General features: G+C 47.5%; 1 protein-coding gene and 1 long non-coding RNA gene across 2 annotated transcripts; both read left to right on the top strand.

Moving 5' to 3' along the window:
- Positions 1 to 2,491: 2,491 nt before the first annotated feature.
- LOC118500393 lies at positions 2,492 to 7,205 on the top strand. The gene is made up of 4 exons (XR_004902961.1): positions 2,492 to 2,582; positions 3,630 to 3,740; positions 5,813 to 5,862; positions 7,092 to 7,205. It is a non-coding gene; the product is annotated as an uncharacterized LOC118500393 (long non-coding RNA).
- A 648-nt stretch (positions 7,206 to 7,853) lies between these two features.
- Positions 7,854 to 12,105, top strand: LOC114490091 (histone-lysine N-methyltransferase PRDM9-like; the record flags this gene model as incomplete). Its single annotated transcript, XM_036022613.1, has 6 exons — positions 7,854 to 8,010; positions 8,618 to 8,719; positions 8,919 to 9,190; positions 9,595 to 9,662; positions 10,559 to 10,752; positions 12,095 to 12,105. Coding segments are annotated over exons 1-6 (738 nt in total), but the record flags the coding sequence as incomplete, so codon positions are not given.
- Positions 12,106 to 25,773: the final 13,668 nt, after the last annotated feature.

Raw genomic sequence — 25,773 nt, 5'->3', positions numbered from 1 at the left:
GCGAACCACACTAGTCAGGGTTTATAATATTCTTAATAGCATTTCTGTAAGTGACCTTGGATTTGATACTTAAACATAAAATTCATTGTTTTGATAATAAATGGTTTTCATCTCTCAAACTAACAGTAACTGTGTGACACAGTATATTTTGCACTATGGAAATGTTCCTGCTGGAATACGGTTTTGGATGCAAATTGGACACTTCTGGTGGTCAAGGTGCTGTTCGGATAAGTAAGGCAGCACAGGCCACTGGATGTAATGAGGGTGTGCAAAAACTTTGTTGAGTCATTTTTAAATGCATATATATATATAACCAACTACTTCTCTTCTGTTCTTTTATATACAAAAATATTTATAGATAGGTTTATTTTAAGTAAAGGAGAAAACAAATGACACAACATTCCAAATGACATGAAGGAAAAGCAAGTTTTCCCCTGCACGTTGCCCAGACCCTGATCCCTGTGACTACTCTCTGCATCTCCTTTCAGCACATGTGTTTTGCCTGTTTTTTTTTTTAACACAACCTGTTTTGCAGGATACTATTCTCACATAACAACATTACTTAGAATTATTCTCTTTTAAAATGTATTAGAACCACCTTGCTAGATTTTATTTCTTTAATGAAATATCATATATCCTCACCCATTGTTAATGTTCTATAATATTTTACAGTGTGAGCAAACCATAATTTAACAAATTCTCTTCTACTGCAAACTTTAAAATTATATATGTTATTACTTAAGCATTGGATACAATATTTTAAACATACTTCACTTCATACACAGGGAAGCATAACTGGGGGAAAATTTTTTATGCTTTTCTTTTAATTCATTTGTTTGAAAGAGAGAAAAAGAGTTGTTGTGCTTATGTATTCATTCATTGGTTGCTTCTTGTATGCGCCCTAACTGGAGAATGAAATGACCACCTTGGCATATAGGCAGGACACTGTAACCAACTGAGCTACCAAGCCAGGGCTACTAGGGGGAAATTTTGAAGAGTGGAATTTCTGGGTCAGAGGGTATGAGGATGTTATTTCTGGATAGCTATTCTCAAAATGATCACCGGAGAATCTGCACTAAAGGACGCTTCCCCAAGTCTTGCAGAGCAAGGACACTGCACCTGCTTGCTCATCAGCCTCTGAGATGTCAGGAGTCCTCTGGATCCCCATATGGCCCACCAAATTACGTTGACCTTACAAATATAGCAGTCAGTTATTTTACCAGCAGATAAGGGGTTTAATCAGAAACAGTAAAAAAAAAAATACAATTTAGGACAAGCAAGCTGTAGCAAAAGTCATAGGCAAGCTCAAGTAAAGGAGATGAACATTATTTTACAGGAAGAAAGGAGGAAGTTGGGAGGGGTCACTTCAAGTGAAAGTGCGCTGGAGGAAAGCCTCAGTTCAGGGTGAGGATGGTTTCTCTCTGGCTGAGGTGCTGGGGAGTCGGTTTCTCCTCAGAGCACAGGGTACCATATATATGTCGGGGCCTGTGACAGACAATCTTTCCTGTAATTGACCCCGGGTGATGCTATGTGACAGCACCCCTACTGACCCCCAAATCCACTTTAGTGAGGTTTCCCTTTATGCAGTTTCACAGTAATAGTTAGTTGGCACATTTCCAATCCATGGAAATCAAGTTGTATGTACGTGCTCAAAACGAGGTAAGGACCAGAGGCATGCTGTGCACTTTAAAAAGCCAGTAGCAGCTACTCTGTGGACCCCTGTCCTCAAACTTGGTATCTTATTTTTATGCAAAATACTTGTAGGTTTTCTCAGCATTTTTAAAATTTTTTTTGTTTCATTTTATCTTGTCTTCCTATTTCTGAAATCTTTTTACACCTGACTTACTTAACTATGCTTATTATTCACAACGCCACTTCTTTGAGATGTGAAATTCTCCCGGTGTTTTCCATGATACTTATTATTCTATTCCTTGTGTTTACATATTTGAGCCCTCTGGGACTTACTTTGTGTCTATAAATTGCGTGGTCAGGATTTACTGACTTAAGTTTCCCGGAATGCAGTACAGTCTTGACCGCGCCCTCACTGGTTCTGCAGCTTTGGCTGAAAGTGGGTTTGATAAGGGAGGGAATGGGCGGGTCTAGACGAAGGTTGGGGATCCCGACCACATTCTGATGGAACAAAGACACTTTTTCAGGCAGCAGGAGGGCTACGCCCACCTTCAGGTCCGGCCTCGGCTCGGGGATCCCAGCTCCCGCGGGTCGGGTCCCTCACCAGCTGCTGGAAAACTAGCCACGAAACCGCCAAGCCGAGGTCATGCTGCAGGCTGCTGACAGGCGTTCCGGAGACCCACAGCAGCCAATCCCCGCGGGGTGGGGCGGGTCTTCCTCCGGTTGTCCGGAACCCAGGGGTTCCGCCCTCCTGCCCCGCCCTTTCAGCTTCTTCTGACCGCCCATTGGCGGGCAGGGCCCTGGGATCGCAGCACTGATTGGCGGATTGTGCCCACTCGGCTATCCAGGCAGGAACCTCACTCCTCCCGAGGGCGAGGGCGGGAAGCCGAGGAGGTCGGTGAGGACGCTCAGCCGAGGTGGGCGGCTCGGCAGGGCCCCCGGGAGACGGACCGGTAAGCGGGGAGCCCTGCCCTGGGGAACCCTCAACCCGAGACCTTCCAAGTCCAGCCAGAGACCCCAGATGCCCTCATCCCGAGGGGCCCGAACCCCTTCAGCACCGAGGGGCGCGTCCGCTAACCCAGAGGACCCCACGTCTCCTGACCCCCAACACTCAGACCCCCAAACAGCCTGGAACCCCAGTTCCCCTCGGCTCGGGGCGCCCTTCCTGCAGCTCGCCCGCCCGGAACGACCAAACCTCCCCAAACGCAGAGACCCCGAATGCCGTCGTCCTGGAAACCGACTCAGTGGAGGGGACCCGGAAGCCCCTCGTGAGACGCCCCAACCCCCTCGGCCGCGGCGGCCTGACCCTCCCCCCGGGACGCGGAGTGTCCTCCGCCCGGAAGACGCAGATCGAGTCCTGAGGGACCCCGGGCCTCTCAGCCTGAGACACAGCGGTCTGCCTGCCGGACACTGCGCCTGCGCCTCGCGCGGGCTTCTCCGGACCCCGGGGGCGCCTGCGGGCCCTTCCCCCGGAGAAGCGCGTTTCCTGGCGCTGCCCGGACCCGCCCTGCCGACGGGGCCCCTGAGACGGCCTGGGTCGCAGTGCGGCGGGAAGGGCGAGAACACGGGCGCCCCCGCAGGCGGCTCGGCCCCGCCCTGTGCAGCCCCTCTTCCCGCAGGGCCCGAGTCCTCCTAGCCAGACGCCCTGCCCTCGGGGAGAAAGGCGGTACCGGAAGGTGAAGAGGAACTCGGACCCGCTCACCAGCCCAGGTAGCGCGTGAGCAGGCCCTGGGCCCAGGGGCCTGGAGACACCGCAGGCTGCTGGGCCGGTCCCAGCTCGGCTCCAGCAGCTCCATCCGCCTGCAGCTCCCTGCTCAATGGACACCAATCAGGGGCAGTTTGCTCCTTGGAGTAAGAGCGGGGCTGGTACTGACGGTGCCGCGCTCACGGCAACTCGCTGTAGACGCTCCCGTCCCCTCGGAGCCAGCCCCACGGGCTTCCTGGCGCCTGTCCCTCCTCCACGCTCTCTGCTTCAGGACAGAGGTCTTGTCTCTTCCCAGGTCTCAGGGCCCCGCGACCAGCTTTCCTGTGTCACCACCACAGGCGGGCCACCCAGCTCCAGGAGGAGCACCGTGAGGACTCTGATGAAGAACGGGCTCCGAGGCAGCAAGGTGAGCGGCAGGAGGAGCCAGAGCTGCCCTCCCGACTCGGACCTGGTTTGGGTCTGGCGGCATCTCAGGACGTAACCAGGGAACAGGTTTGCTGGTGCAGAAAACAAGCAATATGCACAACAGTGTATCGCACAGTGAGGGGCTGTTCCCGTAAACTTTTGTTACAAAACAAACAACGGGGGGGGGGGGGGGGGCCTGGGACGATATGCTATGACTGAAAGAAGCCCCCAGGTCGTATATGTCCACCGCCAGAGGAAAGACGTCTCTCAATGCCAGAGATTCGTGACAAGGAAAGGAAATGTTATTTAATGCTATACAAACTTAAAGTAGGGACCTAATGTCTTCACCAAAAATCCTAAAGCCCCTTAAAACACCCACAAACAGACACAGTCCTTCCTCCCTTCTCCCTTTGCCCAGTCCAGAGTACGGTATCTCCTAAAGCTGCGGGGGCCCCTACTCTGGCAAAGGCAAGTGGTCCTCTCTCCCCAGACCACGGGAGTCCCCACTCTGCCAAAGCTGTGTGCTTCTTCTCCTGTGCAATGGCTGCAAGGGGGGTGGGTCGCCACTGTGCCAAAGCCGAGTGGTGGTTCTCTGATAAAGCCGCATGGTGATTCTCTCAGGGCTACGGGAAGTTTCCACTCTGCTAAAGCCGCATGGTTCTCTCTCCCAGGGGCTGCCTCATCTCGGTTTAAATCCCCGTGCCAGTCTTCCTCTGCAGCCCCATTTCTGACTCCTCCTACACTTGGGCACACTTGCCCTCAATCTGCTGTCTTCTCCAGCTTTTCTGGTTGCCATCATGGGTCTGGGTAGGTGTGACCCCATGTCATGGAGTCAATCTTCTCCAAGCTCCCACGCAGGCGCTGTAACTCAGGGGACCTGCCCCCCAGTTACGCCTTGGTGGAGTAGTTACTTCCATTCCCCTGGATCAGAGCAAGGCCACAGTTATTTAACATATCTAAGTGACCAGCCAAAGGCTATAGATATGTTAAATGACCACACCAGAGGTTAGCTACAAGGCTGTTGCTATGCAAAACAGCTCTCAAAGGCCCTGCTCTATTTGTCCCTTCCCCCAACCCACACACTGGGGGGTGGGGGTGAAGACATCTTAAAATCTGGACACCTTAAGTTCTGGACCCCATTTCCAATGCCCATTTGGGGTCTCTCCTCTTGGCTGCACCCTGTAACACTTTCACGTGGGCAACATAATCATATGTATTTATAGACACATTAGTAAGCAGTAAATGTGTAAGAACATACAAGTGAGCAAGAAATAACTAATTCAGAAGAGTCGTCATTGCAAGAGAGGGAGGCAGGTCTGGCCAGTGAGGAGGGTCCCAACACCTGGCTGCCTGATGGCCTGCATGGAGATGGGCGGGGAGCAGTGTTAACCGTGGTGATTTCAGGAGCTGGAGGAGGGCCAGGGTTGGGAGGGGTTGATCACTGTATCGTTTCCTGATGTCGGCCCCATGTTCTGTCCAGTATCGTGAGTGTTCAGAGGGTGGGGTCAGTCCACTTTCATGGGTCTGGGGTTGAAACACAGCTGAAGACAAGATGTGATCTTTAACAAGACTGGAATTCCCTTTCTGGGGTCAACAGACTGTGGATGCTGATCAGAGTCTAATGATTAAGGAAGGGCGTGGGTGGCCAGTATGTGCCCAGGGGGGAGGATACCAGAGAAAGGAGGCTGGGTGGTCCTGGTGCCCTTAGCCCAGACAAGGCCAGTGTGAATGAAGAAAACAGGATGGAGAAAGGGTTATGTTGAAGACGTGGAGTTTCTGTGCAGTTAGTTTTTGTCAGGAGAGGACAATTTATTTTTTAATAAATGTAATAGATGTTTTATGAACAAAGGGTGAAGCATAGATGACACTTTGTCTATTTTTCTTATCATTCTAATGAAATTAGTGGATGGCCCAAATAGAAGCCTAGGCCTTAATGAACACCAGAAAACATTTTCCAATCTTCCTGGGATTATTCTTGGACTACTCTCATTCAGAATTCTGTGTCCCTAATAAGAATCTCCAGCTTTTGGAAACATTTACCAACCAAAACACTGATTTCTCATCATTTTTCAGTGAAACCTTCCTAGGTGGCCTACAGGAGGGAACACAGTAAACACCAGAAGGTGAGTATTTCCCAAATCCTGTTGACAACAAAATTTTCCTCACAGATAGAAATGCAGGTAAGAGTAGGAAAATGCAGAAAATATCCTAGGAACTGATGCCTTCCTTTCCTGGTCTCTTCAACACACTGTCAGACATTATCATCCTTCCTTAAAGATTTTATTTATCGACTTTTTAGAGAGGGGGGAAAGAAGGGAGAGAGGGAGAGAAACATGAATAGGTTTCCTCTCCCACACCTCCAAGTGGGGGACCTGGTCCACAGCCCAGGCATGTGCCCTGACCGGGAATGGAACTGGTGACCTTTCAGTCTGCAGGCTCAGTCCACTGAGACACACCAGCCAGGGCTCATCATCATCTTAATAGTTAACAACTACAGCAACAGTAGTAACTACCAGTTGTTTTATTTTCACAATGTTTCAGACTTTAAGAATTCTATGTGAATAAACTCACACATTACAACCACCTGATGAGATGGGTAATGTAACTGTCATCATTTAAGATGAGGAAAGTGAGCCTTCAGAGATACAGAAATGTTTGACCATATGTCAAAGATCTCAGTATCAGTGGCAATGCAATCTAACCCACAGTTTCTTCTCTGAACCACTTACAGACTCATCAAAACACTCATAGTTTTACTCTAACTACCGTGACTCTGTTGCGTGTCATCCTGCAAAGTGAAAGATTGCCAGTTGGATTCCTGCTCAGGGCAAATGCCTGGGTTGTGAGCCAGGTTCCCAGTTAGGGTGTGTGTGAGAGGCAAGTGATCAATGTTTCTCTCTCACATTGATGTTTCTGTTCCTCTCTTTCTCCTTCCCTTCCCCTCAAAAAAAAATCAAAATCTCTTTTAAAAATTAAATAATAAAACTTTCATAGCTTCCTAAACTTTACATTGCCTTATCCATATGTCATTGTGTCATTCATCTGACCGATGATTTCAACCGAAGTTCTCTGTTGTGCTAAAGTGAGAGATGCACTAAGACCCTCTGAATAAGGAAAGTGTCCAATGTATAGGCAGTTCATACCATAGATGGTCCCAGGTGAAGAAGAATGTAAAATGTCCAGGATCACTGCCTCCCACTCTAATCAAAGAGCATCTCCCATCCCTGAGGAGCTTCAGGTTTGATGACTGAGAAACAACAAACAGTAAAATGACTTAAGGACTTCATATAGGTTGAACTAGTCAACAGAAACTCATCTGTCTGGAACTGCTTTCAAATGCCATTTCTCATAGGGTGAAATAACAGCTTCTTTCTCTGAGTTCTAATGAAGCCACTCTCATCCTGTTTAGAATAATTTGTTCAGCCCGCCTACCTCTGCGTTGTGAGCTCTTTGAGAGGCTGGTCCATACCTGTCTTCTCAAGGGACACAGACCCAGGTCAGGGCCCCCAAATGTTTGCTGAATGAATAATTTCACAGTTACAAACTAAACTAGAAGATGATCAATGAATGCTGAAGGTGATTTCTGTGAGATTTGAAATATGGAGAGAGCTGAGAGGTAAATTGATGTCAGGGCTGTAATCTCACATTCATGCTGTATTACACAATTCACAGAACACTGGTCACCATTATTTAATGGCACGTTCACTAGAATATTCAAAATTAGCATGTTACAGATCATGAAACTGAAGAACACTACCTACTTATACAGCCTTATTCAAACAGAATTGGTGGGAACCAGCTAATCTAAGTACAAATATTCTTTCTAAGGTATTACAGATTTTATCACCATTTTATTGTGTAGATATGTTTCTGCCAACTATTCTCTTCCCAATATCCTTCACTCTCAATATTATATAGAGAGTTGAAAGAAAAGAGCCATAAGGCATGAGTTCTAATCTTGGATTCATTACCCACATTGGCCCTATCCCCCCTATTATTCATATACCCTAGGTATTTCCAAGGGTTCGAATATTAAAGACATGCATGTAAAATATAGCATAAGCCTTAAAAAATTAAATACATGTTATCTTTTAATATGTGACTTGTATTGAAAGCAACATCCAGGCTGCCATTAAGCAATGAATATACTTTGAAGGAATTGTCCCAAACAGCAAATTTGATGACTGCAAGTGACTCAGAGCATGCCCAGAAACCAGTGTCCCCTCCTGGAGAAGCGTGTGCCTTTGGAAAGCACACTAGACAAAAATTGGGTAAGAGAAAATAATTTGGAAGCTTTAGTTCCTCTAAGTCCTATAGAAGGGCTGATAAGTATGACCTAGGTATGTGGGGTAGACTTTGGGTAGGCCTGGATTTCAGCTGGGCTAACCTCAGACTGAAGTTAGCAATGGAGCTTTGGGAAAATCCTATACATTCTCTGAGCTCCTGAATGCTAATGTGTAAAGTGAGGATAAGGAAACATCACTCATACATTATTTGAAAACATTAAATTAAATTTAAAACAATTGACACATGCAACTTGTCCACAAATCCACTGTGATAATGGCAACCACATTTTATTGGTGTTGTGTGCCCAGGCCTTTCCTCAATGCCTAACACATAAAGCGTACTCAATAAACAGTTTGATTACAGGTTGGCAACTTAAACCTGGTAATAGGAAGATCTAGAAACTAAAATTGAATCAGGCATCTGTACTTAGTGTGGAGTCTTCATCTTCTGAATCAATAGTTAACAGTAAGATACCAGAGTATGCAAAAGGACAGGTAATAAATTGATGGGAGGAGATTGTGTTATATAACAAAATGGGAACTAACACTCCAGACCCTACCCGCCTTGCTCACCTGGCCTTCTCCAACTTAGAACTCAAGAGAAAGGAGATGGACATGAAGATGTACAGCCTACAAGAAAGAAAGGACCATGTGTCCCAAGAGGTCAATGAGCCCCAGGATGATGACTACCTTTGTAAGTGACCCTCATTGAGAAACATGTTATGATACAATAATTTTATCTGGTCCTTTGCTCCCCACATCATCCCCTTCCTCTAGTGACCTGGAGTACAGGATTGAGTCTCAATGATGTCAGTGCTGGACTTTCTCTGAAGCTCTTTGTGCCCAGGAACATGCATTATACCTTCCCTAACCCCTGTTGCTCTCACCTCCAGATTGTGAGAAGTGTCAGAACTTCTTCATCGACAGCTGTGCTGTGCATGGGCCCCCTCCATTTGTAAAGGACACTGCAGTGGACAAGGGGCATCCCCACCGCTCAGCCCTCACCCTGCCCCCTGGGTTGAGAATCGGGCCATCGGGCATCCCTGAGGCTGGGCTTGGAGTGTGGAATGAGGCAGCAGACTTGCCAGTGGGTCTGCACTTTGGCCCTTATGAAGGACACATCACAGAAGATGAAGAGGCAGCCAAGAGCAGATACTCCTGGCTGGTGAGAACTATCTACCTCCCCCACTGTCCTCTGGCTTCCCACATGCCTTCTGAGACTTGGAGGGACCTCTCCTCTTACGTGCTAGACGTGGAGGGGAGAATGTGGTTAGCTCTGTGTACTGACTGGACTTTACATGAACACAGAACTCCATTTTAAGGAGCAGAAGGTAAGCAGGAGCAAAGTGGTACAGACACAAAGGAGTGGCTCCTCCTTTGTGGGGCTCCTGCTATGATTGGATAGGTAGACTCAGATGTGTAGACGATGAGTAAGACCGATATCATGTGGTCACAGTTGGCAGTTGAATCCCCATGCACGCTGGAAGAGCTTTGATGACAGTAGAGTAAAATCTTCTATTACCTCCCCACAAAAAAAAAAAGGTCTTGAACTTCTTTTCTGAAACACAGATCGCCAAAGGGAGAAACTGCTATGACTATGTGGATGGAAAGGACAGGTCCTGGGCCAACTGGATGAGGTGAGGTCAACAGGTCTCTGGGTGCCAGAGGGACTCTCATCCCCCACAAACCCATGTATCATTCCCTCTCATCATGCCTCCCTCAGTGCTCTCCTTTAATCCTTTTTTCCTCTTTTTCTCCACACAGTGTTCTTTCATTTCAGGGGACACTGAGGGAAAAAGTACAGCATACGTCCTCAAAATGTAAAGGTCTCTGCTAGACACAGCATGGGCACTAGAAAGGACCTTAAAGAGCCTAGATTCACTCAGGGACACTGGATTACACTTTAATTTATCAAGTGAGCATTAATTAAGCACTTTCTATATTCCAATTTAGGTCAAGGAGTACATTACTTAAATAAATCACACAACCCATGTCCTTATGGAAGACTTCTCAAAGACAGACATAAAACAATTACTTTTAGAAACATTTAACTATAATTTCCAAGAAGTGCAGTGTCAAGATAGCACAAACCATGGATGGCCTAAAGCTGTGAGGACAGCAAACCATCCCAGCCTCACTTCAAACTAGAACTGGGTTCTGAGGCCTGCAGAGGAATGGTCATGGGCCCCTTTCCTGAGAGGGGCTCCCTTTTACCAGGGTTACCTGAATGTGAATCAACTACTATTGTTCTGTTTCATTTTACTAAGACAAAAAGACCTCTAATTTTCTATAGTAACCTTGGGCAAGCAAGTGAATGGTACACTGAAGTGTAGAGAGGTTGGAGAAAGGCCTCACGAGAAAATAGATGTGGGCTGAGTACTGGATAATTAGTGAGCTAATTTAGAAGCAGAGCCCTAGATCAAGCACCAGGTTCTGTGGTGTGAGCCTGAGGGCTTTAAGAATCAGTGGAGAGCTGGGCATGGATGTAACTCAACACTGTGGTTTTCTTTCCCTTCCTCTGCCTCAATCCCAGGTATGTGAACTGTGCCCGGGATGATGAAGAGCAGAACCTGGTGGCCTTTCAATACCACAGGCAGATTTTCTACCGAACCTGCCGGGTCATCAGGCCGGGCTGTGAGCTGCTGGTCTGGTACGGGGACGAGTATGGCCAGGAGCTGGGCAGCAAGTGGGGCAGCAAGTGGAAGAGAGAGCTCATGGCCAGGAGAGGTGGGCACCACTGTTCTTCAAAACAGAAAGAAAAGAGACAATTCTCCACAGAAATATTCATGATCCAACTCTTAAGTAGAGTAAAATCCACTCTAAAGTCAGTAAAGTTTCAACTCAGATGCTTCAGAAATTCCAAATTCATTCATATGCCTTTGACTCTTAGGCAAAATTTTCTTTTATTTTTAAATTATTTCATGAACAAAGTATATAACCACATATAGTACTGAAATAATGAGAGGCAAAAAAAAAGTTTTCAAGCGCTAACCAGTTCTCTCACCAAGGCAGTTTTTCTGACACTTTTATAGCTGTTTCTTAATTTCTCTCCATGCTTCTAAATAAAATGTTTTTGTTTATAGGCATTCATTATTTTTTAAAGATTTTTCCCTAGCTGGTGTGGCTCAGAGGATTAAGCTCCAGACTGAACCAAAGGGCTACCAGTTTGACTCCCAGTTGGGGCACATACCTGGGTTTTGGGCCAGGTCCCCAGAATGGAGCAAGTGAGAGGCAACCACACATTGATGTTTCTCTCCCCTTCCTGCCCTCCCTCCCCCCTTTTCTGAAAATAAGTAAATATATAAATAAAATCTTTTTAACCAAGATTTTATTTATTTTTACAGAGAGTGGAAAGTACATAGAAAGAAAAACCAGTGTGCAAGGGAAATATTAATCGGTTGTCTATGGCACACCCCTAACTGGCCCACAACCCTGCCATGTCCCCTGACTGGAAATTGAACTTATAACCTTTCAGTTTGTGAGACAACACCCAACCCACCAAGCCACACCATTCAGGCCAGACACATTCATTCATTTCAATGAATTGTAGGGCAAGATCCTACTCTGTGGCACACAGGTCCTGGGACATGGCAGTACAGATTAATATGAGGATGAGAATCACTGCTCTTGAGGAGCTGACCAGTAACGGAGGAAAACCCATGCACGAGTGCTTGCATGTGCACGACACTACATAGTGGTTAGTGCTTTGGGGAAAACTAATCCAGGACAAGTGCCTAGAGGTCAGTGTGAGGGGAGCTGCGGTATATCACGTGGGCTGGGAAGGGCTCTCTCCAGAGATAACATTTACAAAAATACCTGCAGGTGGAGGATCCCAGGCAGAGGGAGCAGGTAGTGCAGGAAGAAAAGAGGTGGGCCATTGAACTGGCTGAGGGTCACTCAGGTCTTCTCTCAGCATGCAGAATAAGAAAGAACACATGGATGCTTAGCAGCCCAGAAATGCAGAGCCCATGACCCGAGTTGAGACACTGGGGACTTTTCTGAGTGGAAGTGTGCAGTCAGCTGTAGAGTGGTGTGTTCTCTGTTCTGATTATGCTTTGTTAATTTTCAGAAAATAAACTCCAACCCTGGCTGGTGTAGCTCAGTGGATTGAGCATGGGCTGCAAACCAAAGTGTCCCAGGTTCGATTCCCAGTCAGGGCACATGCCTGGGTTGCAGGCCACACCCCCAACAACCACACACTGATGATTCTCTCTTTATCCCTCCCTTCTCTCTCTAAAAATAAGTAAATAAAATCTTTTAAAAAAAGAAAACAAAAACTCCAGTGGGGAATCCCCTCAGAGATCACTTCATCTCCAAGTGAGAGAGCATGGTGGATTGGTCAGAGAGGAACAGGAGTCAGAGTCAAGTGTGTAAGACGTGTGGTTGGAAAAATATTTTGAAACGGGACTTCTCAGTGTATTTGAAATGGAATAACACTGAATGAAATGAAGCATAAATATTTGGTGGGAAGCTTGAGGAATGAGTCTAAGATTTTATGTATTTACTTTTAGAGAGGAAGACAAAGACAGGAAAAACCAATGTGTGGTTGCCTCTCACACGCCCCCTACTGGAGACCTGACCCACAACCCAGGCACGTGCCCTGACTGGGAATCTAACCTGTGAGTCCTTGCTTCACAAGCAGGCACTCAATCCACTGAGCCACACAAGGAAGGGATAGGAAAGACATTATTTTATAGTTGTGAAAAACTGAAAGAGAAGCAAGTCCTAGTTTTCCTCTTTAACATGACTTAGAGGACACCTGTAGAGAGGAAAGGTCACTGCAGTTCAGGGAGTGAAATTGCCTCTCCTGCTACTCGAAAGTCCTTTGAGCAATATTAGCAAAGACCTTGATGTGGGCTCTCTGGATTTCTGAAGAAGGTGCACTGCATAAAAATTAAAAGAAAGATAGACTGCAAGTGGACACTTTGTGGGAGACAGAGTTTGCGCTGTCACCACAATAAGAAGGATTCATGGGGCAGGTCTTACCAGGAGACAAGTTGTGCGGCCCAGGCATTCTCACCAACATCCCTGACCACACCCTTCTCTTTCAGTGGAACTGAAGCCAGAGGTGCACCCATGTCCCTCCTGCTCTCTGGCCTTCTCCAGTCAGAAATTCCTCAGCCAACACTTGAAACTCAATCATCCCTCTCAGATTCTCCCGGGAACATCTGCAAGAAAACACCTCCAAGCAGAGGAACCCTGTCCAGTGGATCAGAATCAGCAGCAGCAACATACTCGTACACACAGCTGGAATAATAAAACTGAAGGTCAAGATGTCAAAGAAAGCTGCAAACTTTTGCATAAAAGGATCAATCAGAGGAGAATCTCAAGACCCTTTTTCCAACCTTCCAAAGAACAAATGAGCTCTAGTGAGCATGAGAGAATTATGGAGGAAGGGCCCTGCAGAGGCCAGGAAGAGAGTCCAGAGGACACAGGCAAGTTATTTGTGAAAGCAGGAATGTCAAAAATTGTAACAATGGAGCATGGAGGGTGTTGGCAAGGCTTCAGTGATGGGTCACATCTCATCACACACCAGAGGACACACTCAGGGGAGAAGCCCTATGTTTGTAGGGAGTGTGGGCAAGGCTTTACACAGAAGTCACATCTCATCAGACACCAAAGGACACACTCAGGGGAGAAGCCCTATGTTTGCAGGGAGTGTGGGCGAGGCTTTACACAGAAGTCACATCTCATCACACACCAGAGGACACACTCAGGGGAGAAGCCCTATGTTTGCAGGGAGTGTGGGAAAGGCTTTACACAGAAGTCAAGTCTCACTGCACACCAGAGGACACACTCAGGGGAGAAGCCCTATGTTTGCAGGGAGTGTGGGCGAGGCTTTACCTGGAAGTCAAATCTCATCACACACCAGAGGACACACTCAGGGGAGAAGCCCTATGTTTGCAGGGAGTGTGGGCGAGGCTTTGCATGCAAGTCACATCTCATCACACACCAGAGGACACACTCAGGAGAGAAGCCCTATGTTTGCAGGGAGTGTGGGCGAGACTTTCATTGGAAGTCACATCTCATCACACACCAGAGGACACACTCAGGAGAGAAGCCCTATGTTTGCAGGGAGTGTGGGCGAGGCTTTACACGGAAGGCAGTTCTCATCGCACACCAGAGGACACATTCAGGTGAGAAGCCCTATATTTGCAGGGAGTGTGGGCGAGGCTTTACACACAAGTCAGTTCTCTTAGCACACCAGAGGACACACTCAGGGGAGAAGCCCTATGTGTGCAAGGAGTGTGGGAGAGGCTTTACACGGCGGTCAAATGTCATCACACACCAGAGGACACACTCAGGGGAGAAGCCCTATGTTTGCAGGGAGTGTGGGCGAGGCTTTACACAGCGGTCAAATCTCATCAGACACCAGAGGACACACTCAGGGGAGAAGCCAGGCTGTGAAGAAGAGTGTCTACATAAATGATTTGGATTTCAGTAATAAATATCCACTATTATTTCCTTTTAGTGTTTTTTAAAGGAAGGTGTCTTTCTTGAGTTTTGTTTCCCTTCCCTGTTTCTCCCCCACCACCACAGCCCAGAGAGAACAGCATAAACTCAATATTCTGTGACTTTCAGCATGGACCATGGGAAAGGGGCAGAGTCCTGGTATAATGGTGGCAGAGGGGCTGGCATTGAATACAGTGGGAAGGGGAACCTGTAACTGGAAAAGACACCGGCGTTCAGGCTGCCTGTCACTACCAAACCCAATAAGCAATGACAGCGATTGGATGTTCTATGGGCGCTTTATTCAGATGGCCTGTGATCCGAGAAGATGGCGGGTTCATACCATAACAAACCACCTTCCATCTTCCCCTTTTCTGGCCAGATCTTTTATAAGTGGGTTGAGGGAGGACACACGAGGTGCGGTGAGGGCTTTGCGATTCAGAAGCTGCAACATGCCTGTCCTGGGCAGTTAGCTGTTTCCAAGGGGGAGGGATAGTTAGTCGCCTGCTTCTTCCTGGAACAAAGGTTGAGATGCCCCCAGGCAGTTGGTAATCTCTAGCCAGTGCCCCCGATCGGCTGCTTTTCCCCCCAGGAGCCAGGATGGGCCTTATGTGTAGTTTCTGAAACAAAAAACTTAACATACACATGACTTGCTAGACTAACGGCTTTTTACCTTAAGCTAAAATTCTCGAAGTCTTGAGTCCCCTATCAATATTCTGTGGCTTTCAGCATGGGCCATGGGAGAGGGGCAGAGTCCTGGTGTAGTGCTGGCAGAGGGGCTGGCATTGAATACTGTGGGAAGGGGAACCCACAGACTGCCACGGGATGCTCACCACCCCCCTCCCACCAGGAGAGACCCTGGAGCTCTCCCAGAAGGCTTAGGGATTCAAGATGAGTAGAAAGGTCTGTTCCCCTCCCTCCCCTTCAGCAGCAAACCACATTCCTAGTGTAGCTGCCAGCCTCCAAGGTGTCCCCCAAATGCACATGCTGTCACCCCAGCCCTTGTACAGTCCTGCCACACAACCAAGCTGATATGTATTATGAAAATGGTGTGTGGCTCTTAAAGCTAAGTCAGAAACAGAAACTTGTTTCAGCCTTGCTTGCATAGTTCACACAATCTCAGACCACCCTGTGCAGGAAGCTGGGTGCTTACACAACACCCCCCACCATGCCCACCTACCAGTGGCTGCCAGCCACAATCCTTGTTTTGAAGTGCAGGCTCCAAGAAGTGACTGCAGCCTGACATCTGGTGGATTCTGAGCCTCTTGCCCTTGCCCAGAAGCTCATTGTTTAATGGAGAGCATGGTCCTTCTAAGTGCCTCAGGGACTCCTCAACTGCTGTCTGGGTGGCCCTGGGTGGATGAGCCCCACCTGCCTCTGATCCCCAGGGTGGAGCACCGTGTGTCTCTCTGATGAGCATGCACCTGTACAGCCCGACGGCTCAAGGTGGTGGCCGCCAAGGTAACAAGTTGAGTTCTGCAGTGACAGCTGGACTCACACTCACTGACAGCAACAGCCACCCTCCTGTCTCCCGGCTCACCGTATCCAGCAAAGGCCAGCACACACCCTGTGAACTATGTTCTCTGGTGGCTCATGTGTCACTGTGTTGAGCCACAGTGTCGCCTGGGTCTGTGGCCATAGGCAGGTGGCTCATTAGAACCCTCTGGGCCTCACTGAGACACACTGACCAACTCTATCCCAGGGCAAGGGCAGCCACCCCTGGGAAGTGACCCAAATGGGGAGGCCTAGTGATGTGGAGAGAGTCCATGACAAAATCCAGCCACACTTGCTGTGGGGTCAGACGAGGGACTCTGCCTCCAACCACAAATTCCCATCACAGTGGCACCAGGGACGGGCACAGGCATCCTTCCTGTGATGGTCCAGCCACCATGGCGTGTGGGCCTCCCTGTGGTCAGTGCTTGTCCAGACAGCAGCCAGACCAGCCAAGTTCTCAGATCTCTGCTCAGGGTCTTGGCTGACAAAGAAGAACTATCAGTTCCGGGTTACAGAGCAGTGTGTGCAGCATGTTTTACCTGCATGGTCTCAAGTCTATGAGGCAGAAGCACCTTCAGCCACATGCCCGGAAATGTCAGCAAGATGGATCAAGAGCACAACTGCACTATGGCTCTGGCACACAGTCCAGGCCCAGAGGCCCGGCTGCCAGGCAGCCCAGCAGCAGCACCAGGCACACACTTTCAGCTGTCTTTCTGCTCTGTCTTCCTGGGCCTGAGTTTTGTCCTCCTGGTAGTGAGGGGCTCCTGCACTTCCAGCATCACACTTGTCCAGTCCCAGGACAGGGAGCGAGGAGGGTGCAAGCCAGTTTTCTTTGAACTGGGAGGCCACTACTGCGGGCTTGTTACAGCTGGGAAGCCCTCCCCACTCTGGATGAAGCCATAGTTTGTGTCCTTTGATTCCAAGACAGAGAAGCCAGGAAATAGGGAACTGCTCCACGTGGCGTGGGGAATGCAGCCCAGCCCCTACCCAGAAAGGCCAGTGGGGAGTGAGGTTGGCACACAGGACCCACGCCCATGGATAGGTTTTCCTGTGGGAATCAGGCCTACGTTGTACCTAGGCTGCCATGAGGCTTGCTTTTGTTAAAACTCCCTCACCCTGGATTGAGGCAGCAAACGTTTACTGCGTGTCTTTAACTTCCTAAAATCTGTGCTAAACCTCCCAAGTATGGAGTGTAACTGGTTCAACCACTTTTCCCCTCGATGTGCAACATTCTTCTCTTTGAAGTAACTAGCAGCATTCTTTCCTTTATTATCTGTAAAAGGTAATCACCTACAGTGAACCTGTGCATAGTAAATGAGGAGCATCCTTGATGTAATGTGCCCAGAAGAGCAATCAAACTTGTCCAGGCAGGGGTCGGGGGTGCTCTCTCTCACTTACAGAGCAGCCATGCCATCCCCTTTTCTCCACAGGACTTCTGTAGTCCGTGTGAATTTGTCCCTCAAAGCTACAACACATGGACTATGTGGGGTGGAGTCCGCATCACGAGGACACAGACAGAGAATGGCAGGGGTTTGTGCCCTGATTCCCAGTGACAGAAATGTGAAGGCACATCGGGACACTACTCTCTCGTCTAAGTGGTCCCGAGCAGTAAACCCAGCTCTGCACCCAAGGTGACAGGTGGATGTCAGAATCTCACCTGAGGCTGTCGGGCATTCCAGCTGGGCTCTACCTAAGATTGCACAGGCCTGGCTCAGTGACGCAACCACCGGCCTGCAGTGATCGAGGAACACTGCGGATGGCTCTCTGAAACACGAGAAAAACACACACAGAGACAACCAGACCCTGTGGGGAAATAGGGACGGAACAGCCACTCTCTCTACTGGGGAGCACCATGGCCACCCTGTCTAATGGAGAGCGTGCCGTCTTTCCACCCAAGCAGATTTTTATTGAGAATACAGACTCAGCTTGTGGATTTACAGTCTGGCAGAACAGATCAAAAGGAATAGGTAACTTTCAAAGGTGCTGACAGAGCTACTGCTGGGATTCTGGGCAAAGTTTGGAGTTTTATCATTTAAAAGGACCACAGGGCCCAAAGGGCTAGTTTTAGTTTTCTGTCTGTGCCTTCATATTCTAATTCAATAACATCCTCCAGCAAACAGATCTCACAGGATCTTACATATTTTATGCCCCAGGCCTGATTACCCTGGGGGTCCACAGGCTCTGGTCTGGACTGCACCGCCCTGCTATTTCCACACGCCTGAGTCGGGCAGAGGAGACAAAGGCAGCCAGGAGACTTGGATTTCTCACATCTAAGAACAAGGACTCAGGCTTTGACAAAGCCGAGGGGGTAGTGGTTGATGTCCGTCACCCCTTCATTTCCACAGCCCCAAGTCTCTCTCCTGAGGCCTCCTTGTGATCATGCCTGTCTTAGGCGATTCCCCCCGTGGGAAATCTTACCCGTCATTGGCTAACTGATCGAGCATAGGAGGCCAGGCACACAACAGGCAGTGTTCATGCCAGGGAAATAAGTTTTTGTCTCCTTAGTAGCTCCTGGTCCAGAGGTCTCTCACTCAGCCATGGGGGGTTACAGCTTCCTAAGACCCGGCAGGGTGGACCCCAACAGCTCAGGATGGAGAAATTTGTTCCCCTCGGAAACACAGTCAGAAGGGCTGTGACAGGGAGGTAGTAGTGGTGGGGGACTGCCAGCAGAGGACACTCCAGGCCTGACTTCTGGCTCCACTCCCAGCCCTGCAGGGCTGACAGCCAGACTCAGGGCCTGAGGGTGTGCAGTCTTGGCACAGCCTCTCACAGCCACTGCGGCCTCCTCCTCCTGACAGTGGTGAACCTGGGATCAGGGCTGTGAGGTGTTCGGCCCCTGCTGGAGGATCAGTGCTCCTTGTCTGACTGGACTCTGGGTCTTGGGGTGGGATGAGGCTGACTGTCAGCCAGGAGCCTGTGAGGAGCCACCTGGCCCCTGACCCGAGGCTCCCAGCCCTGCCCCTGCCAATGCCCCTGACTGTGGTTTGTCTCTGCCAAGAAGCTCACTTGGGTGTCTTGGTATATTGTTTTTTTTTTCTTTGTAAGTGTCATTTGTATAACTCTGAGGCAGGAGATAGTCAGGAAGGAGGAAACTCCGGAGGTGCCCCAGGGCTGAGATAAAGGACATCCATACAGGACAGAGACCCTGTTCTAAGACGGGTTGTTCGTGGTTTCTGGAAAAGCACTGAATCATGATGACTCATGAATGCATCTGCACAGAAGATGCTGCACGACCCCTGCTTCATTATAATAGCATTATAATACATTAACATTGAGCAACCCCCTTCTGCAGTGGCCAGTCAAGGAAAATCATGGGAGACCACATGCACAATAGCTTTAAAGTAATACAACTATTTGTACATATGCAATAAAACCCCACCCAAACTAGCCAGGAAATATCTGCCCTATAAGAACAGAATCCCTCTGGCCTCTGAGGTCAACCTCTGCTCAGAGTTAGCCCACTCCCAGGTTCTGTGGAGTGTATTATCGCTAACTAAATCTGCTTTCTCTGTCTCCTATAAACTCTGTGTGTTCAGTTCAACTCTGTCCATGATCACCAACAACCTGGTTACCTGTGCCCACCAATGACAACTCTAAATGTCCATGGTTATTATTTTGGACTACAAAGAGCAAAAATAAAATAACACAAATCAAAAAATTAACCATATTGTGCTATTTATGGGAACCTACAAGCAAGTTCCAACAAATTCCAATTCAATGAAATTATATAGTGTATATTACTTGCTCATTGATAATAATCTAGAAATCAGAAACAGACGGTACTAGAAAATCTTTGTATTTGTATGTTATATAATACACTTCTAAATAACCCCCCAAAATAAATCACAATTACAGTTAAAAGTTAACTTAAACTGGGTGATAATAAAAATACTGCATACCAAAGCCAGGTCACTGAGGTTCCACAAACGGTCAAGGTCAGTGGTTCTCAAGCACAAGTGATTTTGCCCCCAGGGGGACATTAGGTAAAGGAGGGACACATTTCAGATTGTCATGAGGGAGGAGGTGAGGGAGGGTGTTACTGGCCAGCAGTGAATAGAGGTAATGCATGCTAACAAGCACCTACAATGCAGTGGAAAAAAAACAGGAGAAAGAATTATTGGCCCAAAAGGTCATCAGTGCTGCTACTGGGAAGACCCAAGTTGGGGGAGTCAGGGGACTTCCCCTCCTCAGTTCTTGTCCTGCCTGAAAGAATGGGTTCAGGCAAGGGACAATAGGTACAGTGAAAGTGCGGTAGCAGGTTTCTTTGTGACATGCACTTGACAGGAACCTGCAAGCTTGCCCCCAGCTGGTCTGAGTGCCCCACCTGCTGGGGTTTCAGGGCTTTCATGTTTGCAGCGAGCCTCCAGGCTTCCCCTCTGCAGCCCTTCTCCCAGCCCTTCTCCCGACCTTGGGATTAACACACAGTTTCAAAGACTTCCTTTCCCAATAGAGAAAATGGTAAATGGTACATAGAATTTCAAAGGCTCCCCTCCAGCTGCTGGTGCGCTCATCCTGGTCTCTCATGACCTTGGAACCTCTGAAAACCTTACCTGACCCCACTTAGGACTGCTGAATTACTGGGTGAAATGTGTCCCCCTCCCCCTCCCCACCTTGGTTTGCTGTCTATCCTGCTTAGCAGTGCTGAGAATGAGAAGGCCTGCTCTGCATGGAACTCAGTGAAGAGTCCAGGAGGATGGAAACCGCACATCACTTAGCTCCCTAGATCTGAAACAATGACTCTCTCTTTTCACAGACAGGACACAAACTGAGACCTAAAGAACAACAACAACACCCACAAAAGTTCACCATCTTGCAAAGATTGGCGAGTGTCCTAGGCTGAAAAGACACCCTCAAAACGTCAGGAAGCAAAAATGGTCTGATACCTTAGGAGACAGAACCACACTGTGATACACCATGGCAGACATCTGAGGGTCACTGCTTCTTCTCATTGCCCATACATCACTCTTCAATAGCTCTCCTATAATGCAACTAGAATCAATAATCTTAGTCTTTTAGGCCCCAGAATTCACCATCTAAAATTTACCTTTTGAAAATGTGGACATTTGCTATATTATAAATTCCTTAGATTACCTACAAGGGGCACAATTTCACCTATAAGATACTTCTGATTTCTTTTTCTTTTTTTTATTTTTTTAAACTTTATTTATTTATTTTTAGAGAGGGAAGGGTGGGAGATAGATAGAGAGAGAAACATCAATGTGCGGTTGCTGGGGATCATGGCCTGCAACCCAGGCATGTGCCCTGACTGGGAATCAAACCTGTGACACTTTGGTTCGCAGCCCGCACTCAATCCACTGAGCTATGCCAGGCAGGGCTGATACTTCTGATTTCTAAGTACTAGAACACCATGCATCTATGCCATAACATTTAAAATGCTAAGAATGCTTTTACTAATTTGTTTAGTCACTAATAAACTTACAACTAACAAAAATAATTTTTCTAACCCTTCAGATTATCTTCTTTCTTCATGTTTTCTGCCAAGCTTTAGCTACTTTTCTGTTATACATAACTAAAATAATGTGGTAATTATTATTACATGATAGCTTACTTACCTTGAAAGTCATTAGAATCCATTTTTACATTATTACAAATAATAGAATTAAGTAATGTGTAGGGCAAATTGCATGCATAATTAAATATCCTTTATATACAAAAGAGAAAGTTAAAGATATAATTTTTAAAAACACCCAATAGCAACAAAACTGGTGAAATGCCTGGGAATGAACTTAACAAGAATGTGTAAGATCAGTATGAACCAATTCATAACATGCTACCCAATAAAAGACACCTGAACAACACCTACTGGGGTAGCTCAGTGGTTTGGGCACCATGCCGCAGATCTAAAGGTCACCAGTTCAATTTCTAGTCAGGACACATGCCTGGGTTGACGGTTCACTCTCCAGTTGGGGGCGTGTGAGACTCAACTGATTGATCTTTCTCTCTCTCTTTCTACCTCCCATCCCCTTTCTCTAAAAATAAATAAAACCTTTTGTTTGAAAAGATACTTGAACAACAGAGAAGCAACAGCATATTCTAGATAGAAAAATATATAATGATCTACATTTCTTAGTTACCTATAAATGTAATGTGATTAGATTAAAATATCAGCAAAAAATGTTTTAATCCTCACCTGAGGACATACTTATTGCTTTCAGAGAGAAGGGAAGGGAGGGAGAGAGACAGGGAGAGAAACATCGATATGAGAGAGAAACATCAAAGGGTTGCCTCTCGTACGTGTCCCCACTGGGGAATGAACCTGCAACTTAGGCATGTGCCCTGACTAGAGCTCAAACTACGACCTTTTGGTTCATGGGATTGTTATGGGAGAAACTCAGTTCTTCTTGCCGACACAGTAAAGAATTACAGATCAGCCAGTCTACTAGTGAGCAAGCAGGGTTTACTAGTGATACGTTCTCATGGAAGACAACGGGCCTTGCCAAGGTGGCGTGAAAGGTGTAGATTCCGGGCAGGGCAAGGTAAGGGCATCAACAGGCAAGGTCAAGAGTGTCAAGAGCCTTTGGTCCTTGGTCCTGAGGACTTATGTAGTTGGCAGGATGGGGAGCAGGGGAAGAATTTACATATCGATTGGTGGGTAAAGGTGGTGCCAGCTTCCACAGGGGATGTGACTACCCAAACTTAGGTATGTGTGGGGGTCTGTTCGCCTGAATCCTTATCTCACTCCAGACCCCATTTGTCCTTCTTGTTGTGAAACAGATATGTGACAGAAGCCAGTTAAAGTTGGGGCAGTCACCCAAAGTTATTTACAGGCTCTTTTTGTAAACATTAGGGACTCCCTCATAAAACAGATGGTGACCAGAGGTAGGCAAGTAACCAAAGCTGTTTTCTGGGCTTTTTCTCTGGGCTCTGTGGACCCCCTCCCACCCACCAACCAGACCTTGGAATTAACACACAGTTTCAAAAGCTTTTTTCCCAGACAGTGGAAACGATACCTAGAATCTCAAGGGCTCCCTCTTCCTGTGCCACCATGGTGTTTCTTGTGATGTTCTGAACACCTGGCACTATTATCAGATCAGTCCCAGGACGACTGAGTCACTGGGTGAGACTTGTCTCCCTCCTCCTCCTCCTTGCCTCAGTGTGCTATCTATCCTACATAGCAGGACAAAGCTCCAACCAATTGAGCACATTGCCCAGGGCTCAGCAAAATATTTTAAAGTAAAAGAAGCTCAATTTTAGTTTACCTGTTAAAGTAAGGAAGAATTAAAAGGTGTATTGTATTAGGAAGATACTTATAATAGTGGATTAATGCCCTGTAAATAGACAGATTGATGGGAAAGAATACAGGGTCCACTAATACATACAGATCCATATGGAAATTGTGTTTTGTTTTATTTAGTTTTTTTAATTTATTGATTTATTTTTTGTTTGGAAGATCTATCATTTGCCTCTCATGCACTCCCAACTGGCGACCTGGCCCACAACTTGTCACAGGTGGGCGCAGGTAAGGTGGGCACAGGTAACTACGTTCTTGGTGATCACAAACAAAGAATTGAACACAGAGAGTTTGTAGCAGACAGACAGAGAGCAGATTTATTAAGCGATAGCACACTCCACAGAACATGGGAGCTGACTTGGAGCAGAGATTGATCTCAGGGGCTGCAGGGATTCTATGCTTACAGGGCGATATTTCTTGGCTAGTTTTGGCTGGGTTTTATTGCCCATGTAGTTATATTAGTGTAAACCTACTGTACATGTGGTCTCCCATGATCTTCCCTAATTGACTATGAGGGAAGGGGGTCCCACAATGCTGGTTTATTATAATGCTATTATAATGAGGCAGGGGTCATGTAGCGTCTTCTGCACAGATGCAGTTATGATTCATCATGATTCAGCACTTTCCCAGAAAGCAGGAACAACTGGTCTCAGAACAGGGTCTCTGTCCTGTACCAATGTCCTTTATCTTGTCCCTGGAGCACCTCCAGAGTTTCCTCCTGACTGTCTCCTGCCTCAAACCCAGGCATGTGCTCTGACTGGGAATGCAACTGGTCACCTTTTGGTTTGCAGTCAGACACCCAGCCCACTGAGCCACAGCAGTCAGAGCCATTGCTTGTCTTGCACGTGGCTTGACCAGGGATCAAACCTGTAGCTTTGTTTACCCCCCAAAAAACCCTGTAGAGATATAAAAACTTCACATGAGCCCTGGCTGGTGTGGGTCAGCAGACTGAGGCCCAGCTTGAGAACCGAACGGTCATGATTGGATTCCCAGTCAGGGCTCATGGCTGGGTTGGGGGCCAGATTCTCAGTTTGGAGTGTGTGAGAGACAACCAATCGATGTATCTCTTACACACATCGACACATCGATGTTTCTCTCCCTTTCTTTCTCCCTCCCCTAGCCCCTCTCTAACAATAATAAATAAAATCTTAAAAATAATAAACTTAACATGCAGCAGCAAAATTGGATTCAGCATTTAGGGATGATCCACTACACCCAACGTTTCCTTCTGGTCTGCACCAAAGTGTTTTCCCAACGTGAACACCAGATGGCAGAAGAGAGGCGCACTGGGAACATTTTTTCAGTGATCATAGTGTACTGTAAAGCAAGTTTCAACAAACTTCAAAACATTGAAATTATGTAAAGCTGATTGTTGGTACTAATTTCGGTTAATCTAGAAATCAGTAACAAAATGTTACCAAAAAGTCCTTATTTTTAAAAGTGATGAAATGCACATCGAAATAATGTTGGATTCCACATTTCTAGATGATACAGTATACCCACCACTTTTCCTGCGGACCTGCAATAAGGTGACATTCCCCAAAATGGCCACGAGATGGCAGCAGACACCGACTGATGCAACGCATATCCTACTGCTGGCCTGGCTGAAAAGTTCCCTTGCTTTTTACCCTGAGATGCAATGGCAATCACACCTTTCATTGTCTCCCCACAAACCAATGCACAATGCCATCACCGTCTTATTCCTCTGCCCTCTGCCCCCTTCATGCCATTTCACCATTCCATCGTCCCACAACATTGTTCTCTTTTGGAGCAGAGAACTCTTCCAGGTGTCTTCTGCACTCTTCCAGGGAATGGAAATTTCTCTCCACAAAGAAACATTCAGAGAAATGAACTAAATGGCTGTGGGGAGGAGCAAGGTCTCCTGAGCACTGTGGAGCAATCAGGACTGCACAGCCAGGCTGGAAGCGTTTTTCCTGGTCACCAAAGAGAAATGTGCTCTGTCACCTCATCCTAACCTTCCGTATCTTCTGCTGACAAATTCCCTGGACTCTTCCCCTGAGGCGGAGCTTTCAGTTGGTCTGATGGGGAGCAGTACCTGTCACCAGTAACCTGCTGGCTTTCTGAAAGGAGCTCCTACTGAAGAACACCCTCCAGAATTCACCACAAGGACATCATCACTTCCTTTGGATGACGACCACCCTTGGGAGGGGCGAGTGGTGGTTCCTTGGTTTGCCCACAATCTCTCCCATTCCAGGTTGTTCTCAAACAGCAAAGACTCATCTCCCCCAACCCCCGCCACACACAATCTTCATGGAAATGAAACATTTTCCTTATGTTTCAGTGGAGAACCACTTGTGGAAATTCACTCATGAAGGGTCCCCACCATCCCACTTAACGCCTGTGGAGCCCAAATGGCAAAGCAACTAACATAACCAAGCTGGTGCAAATGGTTTTCAAAGCCTGGTTAGGACACTTTGAACGTGTTGCCTGTCTCCCACCTGCCATGACGTGCTCTGTCCTCAGTGAACGTCTGCTGTTGAGGGCTCTCCACTGCACCTGGTCTGCCTGCCTGTGGGAGGAGGAATCTCCAG

This window comes from Phyllostomus discolor, chromosome 4 (genome assembly GCF_004126475.2).
Source record: "Phyllostomus discolor isolate MPI-MPIP mPhyDis1 chromosome 4, mPhyDis1.pri.v3, whole genome shotgun sequence".
NCBI classification, from domain to species: domain Eukaryota; kingdom Metazoa; phylum Chordata; class Mammalia; order Chiroptera; family Phyllostomidae; genus Phyllostomus; species Phyllostomus discolor.
The sequence above is the reverse complement of the archived record's forward strand: the minus strand, read 5'-3'. Positions and strand labels throughout refer to the sequence as shown.